The sequence below is a fragment of the Littorina saxatilis genome, linkage group LG5 (assembly GCF_037325665.1).
Source record: "Littorina saxatilis isolate snail1 linkage group LG5, US_GU_Lsax_2.0, whole genome shotgun sequence".
Taxonomy (NCBI): Eukaryota; Metazoa; Mollusca; class Gastropoda; order Littorinimorpha; family Littorinidae; genus Littorina; species Littorina saxatilis.
This window is the reverse complement of record NC_090249.1, coordinates 23,860,084-23,878,351: the sequence shown is the minus strand read 5'-3', so window position 1 is coordinate 23,878,351 and position 18,268 is coordinate 23,860,084. Positions and strand designations below refer to the sequence as shown.

General features: G+C 43.8%; 1 protein-coding gene across 2 annotated transcripts in view; it reads right to left on the bottom strand.

Annotated features, from left to right (window-relative positions):
• Positions 1 to 18,268, bottom strand: part of LOC138966624 (superoxide dismutase [Cu-Zn]-like) — a 50,740-nt gene that overhangs the window by 24,855 nt on the left and 7,617 nt on the right. Inside the window, exon 1 of one of the 2 annotated variants that reach the window (XM_070338913.1) lies at positions 4,839 to 4,998. The exons of the other annotated variant lie outside the window; for it this stretch is intronic. Coding sequence (XP_070195014.1) covers positions 4,839 to 4,983 — 145 coding nt within the window. The 5' untranslated portion in view covers positions 4,984 to 4,998. Of the gene's footprint in view, positions 1 to 4,838; positions 4,999 to 18,268 lie in introns of those variants that run through there. 2 annotated transcript variants of the gene reach the window in all.

Below are 18,268 nucleotides of genomic sequence, written 5' to 3'. Positions count from 1 at the left end.
ATATAAAGTTGCAGCAGTGTGGCTATGTGTCAGTGTTGCTTTGAAATCAAAAACAATGAAATTTGGACTCGCAAATAATAGTTAGCTTGAAAAACATACATACGGACTGTGGGTGTCTCAACGGGCAATTGTAACTTTGTTTTCTTCAATTCATCAAAATATTCCCACTTTGCACAAGAAGGAGCCAGGATGCTCATTTGTAACCCTCCACCACGAAATGAGTCGCATGTCACCTCGCGCGGTTCTGCGCTAGGCTTAACGTAAGTCCGGGGAGTGTCTGGTAACAGTATGAGGGTCACCTTAGTCACAGGCTTATAACTCAAACAGTTTTTGCTCTTTTCTAAAACGGTTTTCACCACTGGATAGAGCATAAAAAACTCTTTAGGAAAATGTAAAAAATATGAAAATCATGCAAAGGTGACATGCGACTCATTCCGTGGTGGAGGGTCACATTTAGGGCATGTGTCCGACTGGGGTGTGTTTTCATTGCCTGGCCAGATCTGAGATGGTCAGCCCGACTGTTTTCACGGAAAGGACTATGCCTCAAAGATGATATCGCTTTTCATTCCTACTGTTTTGTAACTTAGGCCTAGTAGAACAAAAAAAGTAGTGATGGTTAAGGCAACATGTCGAGAAGAATAGGGTAGGTAGGTAGGTAGGTAGGTAGGTTACTTCCTTTTTTGTAAATGCTCAAGTTAAGTAAGTCTGCGGCCAGGAAGGCGTTGGTGTCACTGGCAGTTTCGGGAGTGTTATTTGGAACGCATTTTGGAGAGAAGGTAAATTCGGACCATTTTACTCACAAACTGGAAACTTTGTGAAATGGTCGTGTGTGTGTGTGTGTGTGTGTGTGTGTGTGTGTGTGTGTGTGTGTGTGTGTGTGTGTGTGTGTGTGTGTGTGTGTGTGTGTATGTGTGTGTTTTCTGTTTTCCTTTTATTTTGTTTGTTTGTTTGTTTGTTTGTTTGTTTGTTTGTTTGTTTGTTTGTTTGTTTGTTCACGGATTAAAGTTTAGGGTCGGCAAAGGAAACAATAGGTCAGGTCAGGTTACCGTAGCAAGACAATTTGTGTAGGCCTTATACTCACTAGTTGTTGTCTAATATTGAAGTGTTGTTCTGGGTATGCCCTTGAGGACACAACCGTGAGAGATTGCCACACAGGTATGACGAAGGGGACTTGAGAGATTGCCACACAGGTATGATGAAGGTGACTTGAGATATAGCCACACAGGTATGATGAAGATGACTTGAGAGATTGCCACACAGGTATGATGAAGGTGGCTTGAGTGTTTCAACCACGGGTCAGTTGCCTAAGAAGCCGAAACAACGGCACTTCTGTATAAGGTAACTGTCCCGGGATAGACACAGTCGAGCGACCAGCAATAGACGACTCAGATTTGGTACCGCCCACTCTCTCATACTGACGGGCGCGCTTCAAAATTGCCTAACCAATTCAATGCAAAATCAAGTGAAACTGCTGAAGTTATTTTGGGTTAACCGACATTTGCTCTGTGGTTGACGTTGATTGTGAATCTGTCGCTGTCTCATGGCCAAGAAAATGCTCAGGAATGGATGCACACCACATTGTTCTGCATGTTCGAATTCAAGCTTTTGAAAACCTTTCAGCCGTTAATATTCATAACTTTAGGTTTGTGATTGGCCGCAGCTAGATCAGTCATGCTTCTTCTTCTTCTTCAGCGTTCCAGAATTTTTCTTGTTACGTGTGAGATCGTTTGCCCATTTGGGTTCCCCACACTATGCTCTGAGAGCATAGTCAGCTTCACTCCGCTTTCGTTGAGTAGGCATGCTGGGTATTTTCGTATTTCCATAACCCACCGAACTCCGACATGGATCACAGGATCTTTTCCGTGCGCACATGGTCTTGTGCTTGCGTGTACACACGAAGGGGGTTAAGTCACTAGCAGGTCTGCACATAAGTGGACCTGGGAGATCGGAAAAATGTCCACTCTTAACCCACCAGGCGGAAGCGACCGGGATTCGAACTCACGACCTCCCGATTAGGTGGCCGCCGACGTCTTACCACCACGCCACTGCGCCCGTCGCTCAGTCATGCGAGATTGATTCAGCGTTGATCTTAATTTCGTCACGCTCATAAGATAGTTCCCTATGACATTTTTTTGGTGTTTTGAGAAAAACACAAAAACATTTGGTTTCTGAACAATCTGCCAGTCTCATTTTAGTTATAAGCTGCAAACTGCCTATCTCAAGCGGTGACAGCTGGATAAACGTGAGATAAAGAGCTGACAGCAACATTTTCAATCAGCAAAACTGCGTAATAACCCACACAAATCTTTTGCATACCTTCACATTCTCCAAACAAGTTTTCCTGTATCAAAAAAAAAAGTGCTTTACTCAAGAAACGAGATCGGCAGTTTTGCTTACGTTACCGTGGCAATGGTTTCCGATTGTCTGAGCGTTTGTACTCTCTAATGACAGGCACCCTTCCAGTAGCTTCCCATGTTATGTAGTCCCACTGTAGAAATGCCTAAAACTGAGATAGGTATTTTTCTTATGAGCGTTGATCTTATTCTCTGTTTGTACTTGGCAAACTCTTTACAGACTATTCACATTTAAGGCGTATCACAATGAAAAGGCAGAAGGTTCCTTAAAAGTTAGATTCTTTCACTGTGTTCATCTCCGGTATGGTTATCGACAAAATATCCTGTGATAGAATGTAGATAAATGACCTATAACAGCCCTACCACATTAACTCATTGTCTCCCAGGTACGGATATATCCGTACCCACTCATATGGCTCTATCTGACCAGTTACGGATATATCCGCTCAGACTATTACAGGGATCGCGTTTACGCACGATTTTTGCGTATTTGACGCATTTTAAAAGTCGCTGACGCGTTTTTTTCGCCGCGCCGCGTAAGCCATACGCAAAAATATTGTAACTTTTTCTTGTCTTCACGCAGCGCTTTTGCTCTGACTTAATAATCACCCGATCCTGAAACTGACTATAGGGCTCGAGAAGTGACGACACACATGAAATCTGCGCGTCAAAACTAAAGTCCGTTTCTTTTTGCATCGAAGTATCGCAAACGAACGTAACGAGGGTATTACCAGATAATGTCTTGTCGGATAATGAAACAGACATTAGCTGCTCTCCCATCTCGCGCTTCCAAAAGGCGGAAAGTGTGTCTAGTCGTATTAGAGCGGGAAACAAACTCGCAAGGCCCGAAGGTTGGAGACAGCAGGGGTGTTATTCGACAGGCGTGCGCGGAGTTCGACAGGAAAACTCGCCGTATTTAGGTAAGGAGTGTCTTTAAGTCTTTCGTGCGTGTTTTGTTTGTGTCTGTACGTGTTTTCGTAGTACGCAAAAATATTGGTCCGTGACGCGTTTTTTTCGTTTCGTTGCGTATGACTTACGCGTTTTTTTAAAAAGCTAGCGCGATCCCTGCTGTTAGGTTCAGTCGCTTCCTGTAACGTCGATCTAACGCCTGCATTCCAACGTGTTGATACACAATACTACACAGTTACTACAATTCTGAATGACCTGCTGCAGCACAGCTGGTCTCGGCAAAAAAAAAACTTGGTCAACATAGGTGGGGTAGAAAGTGTTTTAAAAGTCAAATCCGAACATGTCGCCGCTAAAACCCGATATTTTTAGTACCGGTAAAATACCAGAAGTTACCGTTTCCAACGTTTCCTGCGAAATAATGGAGAGAAAAATTGTCAATAATACCACATGGTTTCAAATTTAACAATCATCGCTATCCAGTCACCGGCACAAGAACCGTCCAAGTCAACAAGCGTTAAGGGGTCCTACCCAAAATGTTATGATGCGAAATCCTTGTTTTTATTTATTTAATTTTTTTGATTTTCATTCTAACATTTCTTTTTAATGATGTAAATGACAAACAGACAAGATAAAAGTACATTCACAACATTTGAACAAAACATAAAATTTACCTACAAGTAATACAGGAACATAAAACACGCCATAAATACAATACTGAGAGATAGAGAGAAAAGGGGAGGGAGAGAGAGAGAGAGAAAGAGGTGGTAGTGATGGTGGTGGTGGTAACATTTATAATTTTTTGTACAATCTTCGGGAACAAACCTGTCAACGGACTATCAAGGTGCTGGCATGACGATTTGACGATTAATTCGTCTCCGGTATTTTCAGAGTGTGCGGGAAAAATTACTGGTAAATACCGAAAAATATTTAGCCCTACAAGTTTACAGAGATAAAGAAGCAGAGAGGGGGGGAAGGGGGAGGGGGGGGGATAAGAATGAACGCGTCCCCTTAGAATGTATTCAGGGAAAGGGTCAATAATAGCAGACGCTTCCACAAAAAGGCAATTTTGTTTCGTAATCTGCGGATAAAAGTTTCTGGAGTCAAATCAGGCCGAATCATCATAACGTGACAAGAAAATAAAGAGTCCTTTAAATGTGTCAGCGTTAGGATCACTGATCTTGCATCTTCATGCAACATGGCGTCGAGACATGCCGAGCCATCCTTATCCGGCCAGAAGCAAGAGAACCGTGCAAGTCCAAAAGCGTTATAAGGATCCTCCCTAGGATCTTATGATGCAACATTCCTATGTTAAGCCTGCTCATTTTACTCAGCGTGTATGTTACGCAAGATGATGAGAGCCGTGATGCTTTAAGCACATCATTTATGAGAACCTTACAAGTCAACACGCCTGAGCAACAGACTCTTTAATGATATATCTGGTGTATCCAACTTACTCAGCGCGTCTGTTATGTGTGATGCTTGGAGCCATCGTGCTAACACGTCAACAAGCCTAAGGTATCAGCAGAAATACTATCAAGGGACTCTTTATTGATATATTTAGTGTATCCTACTTACCTTGCGAGCTACGCGTAATGCTGGGAGCGAACTGGTTGTTGTGGATGGGCAGCACGTTATAATCGCTGAACAAGGCACACACGGCTTGGAACTCCACCACCAACACGAGGAGTCTCAGCCTCACCACAGCAGAACCGCCACACATCCTGTAGCGACGCGACCCGCACAGAACACGACAGGCTTTGAACTTAAATATAGAGGGTTCAAAGATGAAGACAACTTCCAAACCTGAAACAACCCCTTACACAGGCTCACTGCAGGCTTTGAAATTAGCACGCTGGATTAAGGGTGTGGAGATGAAGACAACTTCCAAACTCGAAGCAACCTCTTACACAGGCTCACTGCAGGCTTTGAAATTAGCACGCCTGATTTAGGGGTGAAGACAACGTCAGCGTTTAATTCCCACACTGGAAGTAACCTCACAGACCTTTGTTTGGGTGATGTCCTGTAATGACCTGTAATGTATAGCATAAAATTCACAAAAAGAGAATAAAAAAATAAACAAGTCGCGTAAGGCGAAATTACTACATTTAGTCAAGCTGTGGAACTCACAGAATGAAACTGAACGTAGTCCGCCGCTAGTGCAAAAGGCAGTGAAAGTGACGAGCCTGTTTGGCGCAGTAGCGGTTGCGCTGTGCTTCATAGCACGCTTTACTGTACCTCTCTTCGTTTTAACTTTCTGAGCGTGTTTTTAATCCAAACATATCATATCTATATGTTTTTGGAATCAGGAACCGACAAGGAATAAGATGAAAGTGTTTTTAAATTGATTTCGAAAATTTAATTTTGATCATAATTTTTATATTTTTAATTTTCACAGCTTGTTTTTAATCCAAATATAACATATTTATATGTTTTTGGAATCAGAAAATAATGAAGAATAAGATGAACGTAAATTTGGATCGTTTTATAAAAACATTTTTTTTTTTACAATTTTCAGATTTTTAATGACCAAAGTCATTAATTAATTTTTAAGCCACCAAGCTGAAGTGCAATACCGAAGTCCGGCCTTCGTCGAAGTTTGCTTGGCCAAACTTTCCATCAATTTGATTGAAAAATGAGGGTGTGACAGTGCCGCCTCAACTTTTACAAAAAGCCGGATATGACGTCATCAAAGGTATTTATCGAAAAAAAGAAAAAAACGTCCGGAGATATCATACCCAGGAACTCTCATGTAAAATTTCATAAAGATGGGTCCAGTAGTTTAGTCTGAATCGCTCTACACACACACACGCACAGACAGACACACACACACACACACACACACACACACACACACACACACACACACACACACACACACACATACACACACACACATACACCACGACCCTCGTCTCGATTCCCCCTCTATGTTAAAACATTTAGTCAAAACTTGACTAAATGTAAAAATGAAAAAAAACTCACAGATCGACCTCTACCGGCTGTGGACTCTCCTGACGTCGGGATGAAGACGAATTCAGCGTTTAACACCCACGCCCGAAGCAACCCTCACTTACTTTCGCAGACTGAGAACTCACCGCGTTAGAGAGGATGTTGTGATAAAGAAACTAACGTCAGAATGTAACACTCACTCCGGTAGAAGTGCTGGAGCTTTGTGATAAATTCGGCCATATTGCGGCACGGTATCTGATCGCAGGCGCCATCGTTGTCAAGGGGTCCTTAAGGATTTAGCACTCTGTGTGGCAGGCGATGGTATTTAATCACACGTGTAATGCCATAAAGCCCAATGCGGCTGGTTTTTCTTCCCCACGACGCCTGCTGAGAAGACCCATTAAAACATCAATCTTGTGTTTGAATGATGACTTCATGAATGCGTTTTTGTTCTGGCCACAAATTAAGCATCTGAGCACCCATACACAAAACCAATCCACACAAACCAACAAACCAACAAGGACGAGACTTATGAGAAAAAAAGAAGAGTTTTTGTTTTCTGTGACACACAGCTAAGCAGCCTTTACCACCACTACCACCTCCTCCTCCTCCGCAAAAAAAAAACAAAAAAAAACACAGAACAAACAAACAAAGCAAACAACAAGAAAATAAAAATCTGGAGACGCGTTCTTATTGACATCATTGTGTTGCACCATTGTGACATGACTTTGCAGTCATAGAAAACAAAACATTGCAGAGCAGATGATATTTACTTTAATATTTATTTATTTCCCAGTTGATGCACTGGTTTAGCCATAATGGCCTTGGAATGTTAGGGATTGAGGCAATCATGCAGCTATTCTGTTCCGTAAAAACACGACACTGTCTGCACTACGTCAGTGTGAAAACCGTGGGTTTCATCACTTATTGAAGACTAGATGATTACCCGCTTCGCCGGGTACCGGCTTCGCCGGGAAGAAGTAGAGCCGAATACCAGGCTCTGCCGGGTGGCGCACGAAGGAAAGGAGATAAACGCGCAAAACACTGGAGACCTTCTACAAATAGTAACGTGCAGTGACCTTCTAAAAATAGTAGGAAGGGAGATAATCGCGGCTGAAAACATTGGAGAAGATAAGGAAGAGTTACTGGTAGTGGATCCCGACAACAAAAACAAAAAACAAAAAAAAATCGGTTCAGCGCGCACAGCGCTGCGCGCTGAGAGCACGTGTTGAAATATCTCATCGATGAGGTTGTGTCCGGGGTGTAGCTGAATACGGTGTCCAAATTTGAAGCAGATCCACCGAGAACTTTGGCCGTGCATCGCGAACACACACACACACACAGACACACAGACAGACACAAGCCGTATATATATATATAGCTATTCTGATGGACACGTGGGGGAATTCGGGGGCTGTGATTGGATGGTCTCACACATCCCTTTTCCGATCATCAAAGCATAACGATACAAAAGTTGGCCATTTTTGCCGATATCCAAACGATATCGGCAATAACAAAGACGCGTGGTTCCGGTTTCTTCCACGTGTATAAAGTACACGCATACCTCGCCAGGTTTGTTTCTGTCACTCTGTGACTAGTCGACAGACGATGCCATTTGCTTTGTGTGTGTTTTTGTTGTTGCTTACTGTACATGACATAGGCCCTACATTACGTGTAAAATCCAGTTCTTTAACAGGCAACAAACCTTGCAAATTTCCAGAAGCTGCAATCTGAAGCGACCTATCTCGGATTCTAGCAGACGATCTCTCCAATGTTTAACACAAAATCAGCAAACTCTCCTGTCACATAGAACGTCCATTGTATAGTGCAATGTTGAAATGAAGTTACCGGTCTGAAACATTTCGTCGTTTCTTCTGAGACAATCCTTGTTCTCTTATCATCTACAGATTTACCGCTGTCTTCACCACGCGAATTCCCAACAGAAGTCAGACTTTCGAACATACAATCTACGTAGGCAAGCATGATACGTCATGACGTCATATGATTCCTAACATATTGACGTAATGCTAAGCATCCGGTTATCTCGAGTTTTCTCCGTAATACATGTCCGTGGGTTTTTCAATGTTCGGTTATTTCCGTGGCTTCATGCGGAAAGGGAACCGTCGTCTGCAATCAACGACATGGACCATTCTGGTACTTGTCGCTGACAAAAACATGATTCTAACACAGAATTTAATGTCAGAATAGCTATATAAACGCTATTGTGTTTTCAGCGTAGCAATAGGGCCCGATATTTAGACTCGAACAAGTATAATGCGACTCGTCTTCGACTCGTCGGCATTATACTTGTCTCGTCTAAATATCGGGCCCTATTGCTACGCTGAAAACACAATAGCTGTTAATAGAAGGAAGGGCGGAAGAAGGGAAAGAAAGAAAGAAAGAACAAGTCGCGTAAGGCGAAATTACTACATTTAGTCAAGCTGTCGAACTCACATAATGAAACTGAACGCACTGCAATTTTTCAGCAAGACCGTATACTCGTAGCATCGTCAGTCCACCGCTCCTGGCAAAGGCAGTGAAATTAACAAGAAGAGCGGGGTAGTAGTTGCGCTGAGAAGGATAGCACGCTTTTCTGTACCTCTCTTCGTTTTAACTTTCTGAGCGTGTTTTTAATCCAAACATATCATATCTATATGTTTTTGGAATCAGGAACCGACAAGGAATAAGATGAAAGTGTTTTTAAATTGATTTCAAAAATTCAATTTTGATCATAATTTTTATATTTTTAATTTTCAGAGCTTGTTCTTAATCCAAATATAACATATTTATATGTTTTTGGAATCAGGAAATGATGAAGAATAAGATGAACGTAAATTTGGATCGTTTTATAAAAACAATTTTTTTTTTTACAATTTTCAGATTTTTAATGACCAAAGTCATTAAAATGATTTTTAAGCGCCCAAGCTGAAATGCAATACCGAAGTCCGGCCTTCGTCGAAGATTGCTTGGCCAAAATTTCCATCAATTTAATTGAAAAATGAGGGTGGGACAGTGCCGCCTCAACTTTTACAAAAAGCCGGATATGACGTCATGAAAGATATTTATCGAAAAAATAAAAAACATATCCGGGGATATCATTCCCAGGAACTCTCATGTAAAATTTCATAAAGATCGGTCCAGTAGTTTAGTCTGAATCGCTCTACACACACACACGCACAGACAGACAGACAGACACACACACACACACACACACAAACACACGCACGCACACACACACACACACACACACACATACACCACGACCCTCGTCTCGATTCCCCCTCTATGTTAAAACATTTTGTCAAAACTTGACTAAATGTAAAAAGAAGCAGAAAGAGAACGTTAAGGAGGAGGAGGTGGAGGCGGAGGAGGAGGAGGAAGAGGCAGACAAACACAGTCGGTTAAACTACATTCTTGAAACCGATCATTGTTGTCTGCTTATTACACCACACGGCTACGCAAGCAAACACAACAAAATTAATCTGATGAAAAGAAGGATCGTTCATTAGGCTCCGTTCAAAGCGACGTATCTATCCCAGGAACAAAATCTTAATATTAAAATAAGTTCCGAAAGAAGAAAAAGTGTAGATTTCTTATCTATTTATCTATCTATCTATTTATTAATTTATTACTCTTTTATTTGTTCGCCTGTGTCATATCTGTACATACGTAATTTTGATTAAATCTGTTGTTAGTCACTGCCAAGTAAAATCACGCACTACTCTATCAGAAAGCTTTTGTGCAGGTAGTAATCGTTTATTTTCATCAAAATGGAAGGGGGGTCGTATGTCAAAGTGTCCATGTATCAGCATCGTATTCTTTTGAAGATTGCCCGCGGCGACTGCGGATGGTGGTTGTCACATATTTGACAGGTTTTATTCCCGAGCCTTTCTGATTTGAATTTCATGGACGTTTGGTCCCCTTGTCTTCTTCCATACACACAGCGGCATTACAAGGTCTCAAACAGTTTTGATGTGTTGAGTTTTCTTTCAGAAGTTTTCTGATTTCCTACTGTGTTTTGGGGTTTAAGAGTTTGTTTTGAACCTTTGAGCTTCCGTCTTCGTTTGCTCAATTTCATACTGTTTTGGCCGTTTGGTTTTTCCTTTTAAAGTATCAAAACTGTCAATCGATCTTAAAAACAACTCAGAACAAAACAGAAATTATCGCTTTTTAAGCGGAATAAACAGGTAGACGCCTACTGTTTTTACAAGCCCTATGGGTTTTCCGTTTTATTTTTCGTTTTGATCTTGTTTTTTAGCTCCGTCTTTTGAGAGAAAAAAATGTTATGTAAGAAACCACAGGAAAAACCTGGATAACTCTGAAAAGAAGACGTCCAACTGTTGAAGCTCTTACGGATATATGACGGTACTTACCAGGTTTTTAAAGATTCAAAATCTCAGTAGTTGCTTGAAAGCGTGGGTCTATTATTTTCTTCTTACGAGTACTTGTTCCGTCTATAAGCTGTGCAAAACTTGAAAGAGACAAACTATATGCCACTACATGTATAACTTCATCAACAGCCAACAATTTGCTTGGAAAATGTGCATGGCAAAAAACATTAAACTAATTACCAAATCTGAGAAACAAATGGATGGTAGCGCTCTTACTGTACACGACACTGCGCAACAAGACAGAGAGTTATACGGAACCAATCTCCTGGCACCCGAGAGAATAACAAGCATTGTAATGAACAAGCGACTTTCGTCCTCTTACCAATTTACTAAAATACTAAATCACTAAACAGAACACCCGAGTGACAGGAGATGACCGACGAAGAGGTTACACGCCGCGAGTCTCAGTGGATATTAATATACTGGTCAAAATTTGCGGATCAGCGAAAATGCTAGCATCAGCGAAAAGTCAAGATGCCAAGAACCAATAGACGATTTTGGGAAATAATTTCGTCGGGGTTGTATGGGTTGTGGAAGAGAGACGTTTTCTTGCAAAACATCGTTCACACATTGGAGGGGCCACGAGACCTTTTCTTGCAAAACATCGTTCACACATTGGAGGGGCCACGAGACCTTTTCTTGCAAAACATCGTTCACACATTGGAGGGGCCACGAGACCTTTTCTTGCAAAACATCGTACACACATTGGAGGGGCCACGAGACCTTTTCTTGCAAAACATCGAACACACATTGGAGGGGCCACGAGACCTTTTCTTGCAAAACATCGTACACACATTGGAGGGGCCACGAACCTTTTCTTGCAAAACATCGTTCACACATTGGAGGGGCCACGAGACCTTTTCTTGCAAAACATCGTTCACGCATTGGAGGGGCCACGAGACCTTTTCTTGCAAAACATCGTTCACACATTGGAGGGGCCACGAGACCTTTTCTTGCAAAACATCGTACACACATTGGAGGGGCCACGAGACCTTTTCTTGCAAAACCTCGTACACACATTGGAGGGGCCACGAGACCTTTTCTTGCAAAACATCGTACACACATTGGAGGGGCCACGAGACCTTTTCTTGCAAAACATCGTACACACATTGGAGGGGCCACGAGACCTTTTCTTGCAAAACCTCGTACACACATTGGAGGGGCCACGAGACCTTTTCTTGCAAAACATCGTACACACATTGGAGGGGCCACGAGACCTTTTCTTGCAAAACATCGTTCACACATTGGAGGGGCCACGAGACCTTTTCTTGCAAAACCTCGTACACACATTGGAGGGGCCACGAGACCTTTTCTTGCAAAACCTCGTACACACATTGGAGGGGCCACGCATATGTTTCCGACTCACTCCTCGCTAGTGATTAATTGGCCCCTCCAATGTTTGTACGAGGTTTTGCAAGAAAAGGTCACTCTCCCATTCAAACCCGACGGAGTAATTTACGGAATTCGTCTAAAAAGACCGTGCTTGTAGAATAACATAAGCGGGCCTTTTGGTACAAAAACCGTTCGACAATAATCTTCAATACTCTAAATCAACCAGTCGGATTTGGCATCTTTACTGGTGTGCAGCGACCTCTACAAAACAGACAAACTCAAGAACAAGGGCGACAATTAACTACGCGTGTGGATTGTTGCCTGCTCTAAAGTCCGCCTTAAATTCCAATAGCCGTCAATCGTAATGATGCGGTTGCTTCATGCAGGAATCGGAATCTGACCTTGTCAAACAGAGCGGACTCGAACTCGAAAGCGAAAACTTTATGACCAAATAATTGGAGAGAGAGAGAGAAAGAGAGAGAGAGAGAGAGAGAGAGAGAGAGGGGGGGGAGAGAGAGGGAGAGAGAGAGAGAGAAAGAGAGAGAGAGAGAGAGAGGAGAGAGAGAGAGAGAGAGAGAGGGGGAGAGAGAGAGAGAGAGAGAGAGAGAGAGAGAGAGAGAGAGAGAGAGAGAGAGAGAGAGAGAGACGAACAGACAGACCTGAGAGAGAGAGATTAAGCCATACTTTAACCGGATCACTACTTTCTGCATCCAAATATTGTGCACTGTCTTTATTATTTTTCCGGAGAAAAAACACACCATTCTGCAGTTCGTTTTAACAACAGAAACACACTGTACGACTTATAACATTCTTGAAATAACATCGATACCAGATACATAGGCCCTCCTCTCTCTCTCTCTCTCTCTCTCTCTCTCTCTCTCTCTCTCCCTCTCTCTCTCTCTACCCTCTCTCAAAGGGTACGGACGTGCCCTGCGAGAGCTGCGGATTTCGATGGAATTTACCTAGTTTAACTGTGCTTTAAGTTTCAAAAATTGCTGTGCAAGGATATAACAGTGCATATGTTCTTCATATGAAAGATATACTTGTGGATTCATTTTTCTGTGAAGATACAAACGTATTTCTTTGTTCTTTTGTGTGAGTATTCGCGCCCTGGACAACACATGTCATTAATCACTGGCTGGCACTGTTATCTTGTAGCTGTAGACTGGGAGTGCCAGAGATAGGAATGTTCCTGCAGTCCTGTGGAAAGTCACAACTGAATTTGCACTGTCTGAAATCTCACTTATGCTTGTGAATCTTTTAACAAGTGTGTATTCGCGCACTGGACATTGTTCAAGCTGTGCTAACAATAACATCACGCGGCTCGTCTGTGGCTGTACTTCAACAGACTTGTATCCGGTGACCAGTCATGATGGAGATTATAACGATAATAACAAGTTACATACACTTGGCTTGATTTCATATAATGTATTGATGTCAAATTCTGATGGGGTCGTTCGTGACAAAATACAACTAAAAACATGTCTATAATTACTCGCTCAAAACTACAAAGATCTTTGGAATTTATTGAACACAAAAAGGATCACAATGAAGTAACTTTCACATGCAAACCCTGTTGCTTCCCGACATGGAGGGCAGTCATCCGATACAGATACGCGATTGACTTGCCTTCCCGAGGTTACTCCACAAAATGGACAGATTACAAACGCAAGAGCGGACATGTTGAAATTATTGACTGTGAAGATGACTACTCGGCGTCATCTATCGTCATCACCCCCACCCCAGCGCAGCTGGACCAAACCACTGTTCGTCTGCACCATGCGAGCAAGAAACTGCTGACCATGCATTTCTATCCTAAGACCAACATGTTTTTGGTCCAAGGCAAGCTGTGCCAGGACTGGGTGAGAGATGATTTTCAACGCTTGCAGGGAGTGGTACACGGGCTGATGGACCTAACCAACATGTCTGGCAGTGCGTCACACGCCGTGTACAGCACCGTACCTCTGGACACGCCCCCTACTGCAGTCAATGCTTCCAGCGCTGTCGCTGCTGCTACTGAAGGTGGCGATGACTCGGACGGCAGCGTCTCAAGCGACGACAGCAATGTCGCTGCTGTTACTGAAGGTGGTGATGACTCGAACATCAGCGGCGTCTCAAGCGACGACAACACTGTCGCTGCTGCTACTGAAGGTGGCGGTGACATCATCGTCTCGAGGGACGACAACACTGTCGCTGCTGCTACTGAAGGTGGCGGTGACATCATCGTCTCGAGGGACGACAACACTGTTGCTGCTGCTACTGAAGGTGGCGGTGACATCATCGTCTCGAGCGACCACAGCACTGTCGCTGCTGCTACTGAAGGTGGCGGTGACATCATCGTCTCGAGCGACCACAGCACTGTCGCTGCTGCTACTGAAGGTGGCGGTGACATCATCGTCTCGAGCGACCACAGCACTGTCGCTGCTGCTACTAGAGGTGGCGGTGACATCATCGCCTCGAGCGACCACAGCACTGTCGCTGCTGCTACTGAAGGTGGCGATGACATCATCGTCTCGAGGGACGACAACACTGTCGCTGCTGCTACTGAAGGTGGCGGTGACATCATCGTCTCGAGGGACGACAACACTGTCGCTGCTGTTACTGAAGGTGGCGGTGACATCATCGTCTCGAGGGACGACAACACTGTCGCTGCTGCTACTGAAGGTGGCGGTGACATCATCGTCTCGAGGGACGACAACACTGTCGCTGCTGCTACTGAAGGTGGCGGTGACATCATCGTCTCGAGCGACCACAGCACTGTCGCTGCTGCTACTGAAGGTGGCGGTGACATCATCGTCTCGAGCGACCACAGCACTGTCGCTGCTGCTACTGAAGACGGCACCACCGTTGCTGTGGGGGGTAATCATAATGTCTCAATCAACAACAGCGCCCCAAACATCGACAACAAACATGCCGCTACTTCTGCCATTGATGACGCTTCCACCGATAGTGCAGACACTTGTGTACCCGACATGCTCCGTGCCTTGGTTGAGAAATTGGCCTCTGAACTAAGAGATCTCAAGGTCCAAACGGACAGAAAGATTAAGGCAAATGAGGGTGGGCGTGACAGAGAGGTGAAGGACTTAAGCGAGCGACTCACAACTCTTTCCAGAGACAATGAGGGCTTAAAAAAGCGCTGTCAGGCTCTAGAGAGCAAGGTGAAAGACCTGCAGAAAGAGAACAAGACTGTCCAGCGCTCACCGTCTCCCGAAGTCCCACCACTGCAACAGTCATCTCAAGACAAAGTCACTCATGCTCAGCCAATTAGCGTAACCACGAACTACAGTCAGTCATCTCCGTCCTTCATTGTCCGCCCGCGGACAGATGCTACCAAATCAACCGAGACGACAGACACTCAGAGGCAGACAACTCTCCGCCTCCCGACCTCCTGCACGTGTCTGCTTATTGGAGATTCCAACCTTAGACGCGTGTCCAAGAGACGGCTTGATAGGTCAGGACAAACAGAGGTGAGAACCTTAAATGGGATTACCACCCCTCAACTTGCCACCGTCATTGCCAGCAGCAACACTTTTCCTAACATTAGAAAGATTGTTCTGCATGTCGGCACGAATGACGGCATACAAAACACGAGTGAAATTCAAAGCAACTATGAGACGCTATTATCTGAAACATCGCTACGCTTGCCTAATGCGGTCATCTTTGTCGCAGCCATCCCTCCACAGGCTCAGCGCAAAGTTACACGGCAGATTCTGCAAGTTAACACTAAGCTCGCGTCGCTATGTGATGGTGTAAAGGTGCAGTTCTTGGCACTGTCGGATATCTGGCGCCTTGACAGTGAAGGTCAAACTGACCCTGACATATTGCAAGACAAGGTCCACTACTCTGCGAGGGGCCTGTCTTTACTCGTAAAGGACATCAAAGCCATCGTTTTTGAGAAGCGACTAGGCAGAGCTTCGTTTGCGGACGTCGTTAAATGCGGAGCGCCTCCGCCCATATCACATCAACCACTGCAAAAGAAGCAGCAGCAACAGTCACCTCACCAACAACAGCAATGGCCACCTCAACAACAGCAGCAGCAGCTGCCACAACAGCAACAGCCGCCGCACCAGCAACAGCGGCAGCAACAGCAGCAACAACAGCCGCCGCATGAGCAACATCGGCAGCAGCAGCAACAGCCGCCACAACAGCAGCAGCAACAGTGGCAGAAACAGCCGCCGCACCAGCAGCTGTCGCTGCAGCAGCAAGAGCCGTTGCTTCTCCCAAGGCTGCAGCAGGAGCAGCATCAACAGTCTCATCAACCACCACTACAGCAGCAGCAGCAGCAACAGTCTCACCAACCATCACTACTACCGCCACCGGCCCACCAACCATTTACTCAACAGCACATCAGCCATCCCAGTCTCCCCTTGTCTCCACGTGGAGAACATCAATATCCTACAATGTATTACCCCCCTTGGATGAACGCCTTCAGGCAGTATCAACTCAGCCCCTTTAATTAAAATTATGCACGCACACACCCAGCCGTCCTTCTATGGGCAGTGGCCCCCCGGGATGCACCAAGCATCCTACTGAGTAGTTTCAAAAGGCTACTTTACGCATACAGTAGAGCGTGAGTGTATGTGTGTATGTGTGAGTGAGTGTGTTTGTGTATTTTATCAATTGCGGTGTCTAAACTCATGTAATGGTAAGTACACTAATGAGTGTACCTAAACGAGTGTGATTTCGCGGATGTGATTTCATAACTATTAACTATGTCGTTCAACACCTCCAGACATTGTGTTAATTTTGTCCACGACCCCCCAAGTATTCTGCTGCTTTTAACATTGTGAAAACATCTGCATCCAAACACGCGTGTGTTTCTTCCTTGTGTGTGTTAATCTTTGATTCAGACCCGTTTGCGGAGAGACTATGAATGCCTCTGCTTAAAGAAAGTGAAATCGTGTTAGCGTTGTGGGGATTTAATGTAGCGTATCGTTCATCCCTGTTCGAACTGTTCAATTTTATTTTATCATATTCTGTGTGTGTATGAGTGCAGTGCTAGCAGGAACATTTATAATTGCTGTGCATCGAACGCTTATAACATTTCGCAGAATTTTTGAATTCCGATTTACTACTTCTCACTTGACTTTTCCGTTAAGTTAGACAGTTACTGAAATCGTAACTTTTTTGCTTCACTTTTTGCTCTTTTGTGCATTATTTTTTCTCCGTGTTTGTTTATTGATTTAATCTCTGTTTAATTTGTTCTCAGATTTTTGGTTGTTGTTAATAATTTTGTTTATTATAATTATTATGAATTCAAACGTGTCAAAACACACTCTCCAGGTTGGACATCTTAATGTCTATCATCTCGTTAACAAAGTGCCTGATATATGCGTGCTGCTAAACCAAAGCTCACAGCCAGTTCATGTTTTTGGGATGAGCGAAACACGGCTCGACTCGAGAATTGCCGATAACTTGATTTACATTTCCCAATACTCTGTTTTGCGACGCGACAGCGCAAAGAAGAATCAGACAGGCATTGCAGTCTATATTCATGAATCAATTTCTGAATTTGCAACACGAAGAACTGATTTAGAGGACGACAATATTGAGTGCATTTGGATTGAAGTAAAAAACTGTAAAACCTCGCCTCTGCTCATAGGTTATATATATCGTAACCCTGCCGAAACGTCGATTTGGTCAGAATATTTCATTCAGATGATGGATAAAGTCAAATCACGCAATAAAGATATTGTTTTGCTTGGAGATTTTAATATGAATCTGAATAAGCCTCAAACAGTATGGAATTTAACAACAACTTTATTAGGTCTTCATCAACTGGTTCTGAACCCAACAAGAATAACAGACACAACTGCAACTCTTATTGATCACATATATACTGATAATAAGAAGATTTTTTCAAATGTGTATGTGTCCAATTCCAGTATCAGCGATCATAGGCCTATTTTTTGTTCGGTCTCTATGCGCTTGCCTAAATCAGGACCAAAAGGCCACACGACCATAGAATACAGAAGTTTTCAATCAATCAATGAGGCTTATATCGCGCATATTCCGTGGGTACAGTTCTAGGCGCTGTGCAGTGATGCCGTGTGAGATGAAATTTTATACGGCCAGTAGATTGCAGCCATGTCGGCGCATATTTACCTTTCACGGCCTTATTCCAAGTCACACGGGTATGGTAGACAATTATTAATTGTGCCTAAGCAATTTTGCCAGGAAAGACCCTTTTGTCAATCGTGGGATCTTTAACGTGCACACCCAATGTAGTATACACGGGGGGTGGTTCGGACACCGAAGAGAGTCTGCACACAAAGTTGACTCTGTGAAATAAATTTCCGCCGAACCTGGGATCGAACTCGCGCTGACAGCGGC